This window comes from Agelaius tricolor, unplaced genomic scaffold (assembly GCF_023055355.1).
Source record: "Agelaius tricolor isolate 1412-34295 unplaced genomic scaffold, bAgeTri1.0.p SCAF_51, whole genome shotgun sequence".
In the NCBI taxonomy this organism is placed as follows: domain Eukaryota; kingdom Metazoa; phylum Chordata; class Aves; order Passeriformes; family Icteridae; genus Agelaius; species Agelaius tricolor.
In genome coordinates this window covers 157,061-158,597 of record NW_027269311.1, presented here as the reverse complement: position 1 = coordinate 158,597, position 1,537 = coordinate 157,061, and the positions used below count along the sequence as shown (strand labels likewise).

The 1,537-nt window shown below is 54.8% G+C and overlaps 1 protein-coding gene across 1 annotated transcript; it reads left to right on the top strand.

The window, feature by feature from the left end:
* The first annotated feature begins 242 nt into the window (after positions 1–242).
* Positions 243–1,175, top strand: LOC139604431 (olfactory receptor 14J1-like). Its single transcript, XM_071455581.1, has one exon. The coding sequence runs from the start codon at positions 243–245 to the stop codon at positions 1,173–1,175; it is 933 nt and encodes a 310-aa protein (XP_071311682.1).
* The last annotated feature ends 362 nt before the right edge of the window (positions 1,176–1,537 follow it).

The window sequence follows — 1,537 nt, the reverse complement described above, 5'->3', positions numbered from 1 at the left end:
GGGAGGGCTCTGCAGGGCAGAGCTGAGCCCCCAGGGCTGGGCTGGGCTCTGGCAGCACTGGCAGGGCCCAGCCCTGGGCACAGGGAAGCAGCTGCTGGCAGGGACAGCTCCAGGCAGCAGAGCCCTGGGCAGGCAGTGGGGGGAAAGTGCCCCCAGGCTGTGCTGGGATATTTCAAGTCCTCTCCAAACCCAACTATTCCATGATTAGTTTTCTTACAGATCCCCATGTGCAGCCCCAGCAAATGTCCAACAGCAGCTCCATCAGGCACTTCCTGCTGCTGGCATTGGCAGACACGCGGCAGCTGCAGCTCCTGCACTTCTGCCTCTTGCTGGGCATCTCCCTGGCTGCCCTCCTGGGCAACGGCCTCATCATCAGCGCCGTAGCCTGCGGCCACCACCTGCACACGCCCATGTTCTTCTTCCTGCTCAACCTGGCCCTCACTGACCTGGGCTCCATCTGCACCACTGTCCCCAAAGCCATGCACAATTCCCTCTGGGACACCAGCAATATCTCCTACACCGGATGTGCTGCACAGGTCTTTTTTTTTGGATATTTCATCGCAGCAGAGTTTTCCCTTCTGACCGTGATGTGCTACGACCGCTACGTGTCCATCTGCAAACCCCTGCACTACGGGACCCTCCTGGGCAGCAGAGCTTGTGCCCACATGGCAGCAGCTGCCTGGGCCAGTGCCTTTCTCAATGCTCTCATGCACACGGCCAATACATTTTCCCTGCCCCTGTGCCATGGCAACGCCCTGGGCCAGTTCTTCTGTGAAATCCCACAGATCCTCAAGCTCTCCTGCTCCAAATCCCACCTCAGGGAACGGGGACTTCTTGCTGTTAGTGTGTCTTTGGTATTTGGTTGCTTTGTGTTCATTGTTTTCTCCTATGTGCAGATCTTCAGGGCTGTGCTGAGGATCCCCTCTGAGCAGGGGCGGCACAAAGCCTTTTCCACCTGCCTCCCTCACCTGGCTGTCGTCTCTCTGTTCCTCAGCACTGCATCATTTGCTTATCTGAAGCCCCCCTCCATGTCCTCCCCATCCCTGGATCTGGCCCTGTCAGTTCTGTACTCAGTGGTGCCCCCAGCCCTGAACCCCCTCATCTACAGCCTGAGGAACCAGGAGCTCAAGGCTGCAGTGAGGAGCCTGATCACTGGAAAATTTCAGAAGAATTAAACTGCTGGTCAGTGTTTCCAAATCACTTATAATAAAAGTCATATTTGATACTTCTTCTTGATTTCATTTTAGAGTTTCTTTACCTTTGTTTTAATTTTTTCTTATTGTCCACAAAGAAGTGTCATTGTTCGTGCCATTTCTCATTGTGTTTCTCTCCACCTACCCTGTGGCCACAGACTGTGTCAATGAGGGGCTGTGCTCTCGGTGGCTTTAAATGAACTAAAGGATGTCCCAGCAGAGTTTTCTGCAGAGATGCCCTTTTGTTGCCTTCTCTGGAGCTGCAGCAGCAATGTCTGTGTGCAGAGCTGGGGCAGATCAGTGCTGGCTCAGCAGCTGTGCCCAGCAGCAGCAGCAGCAGCAGC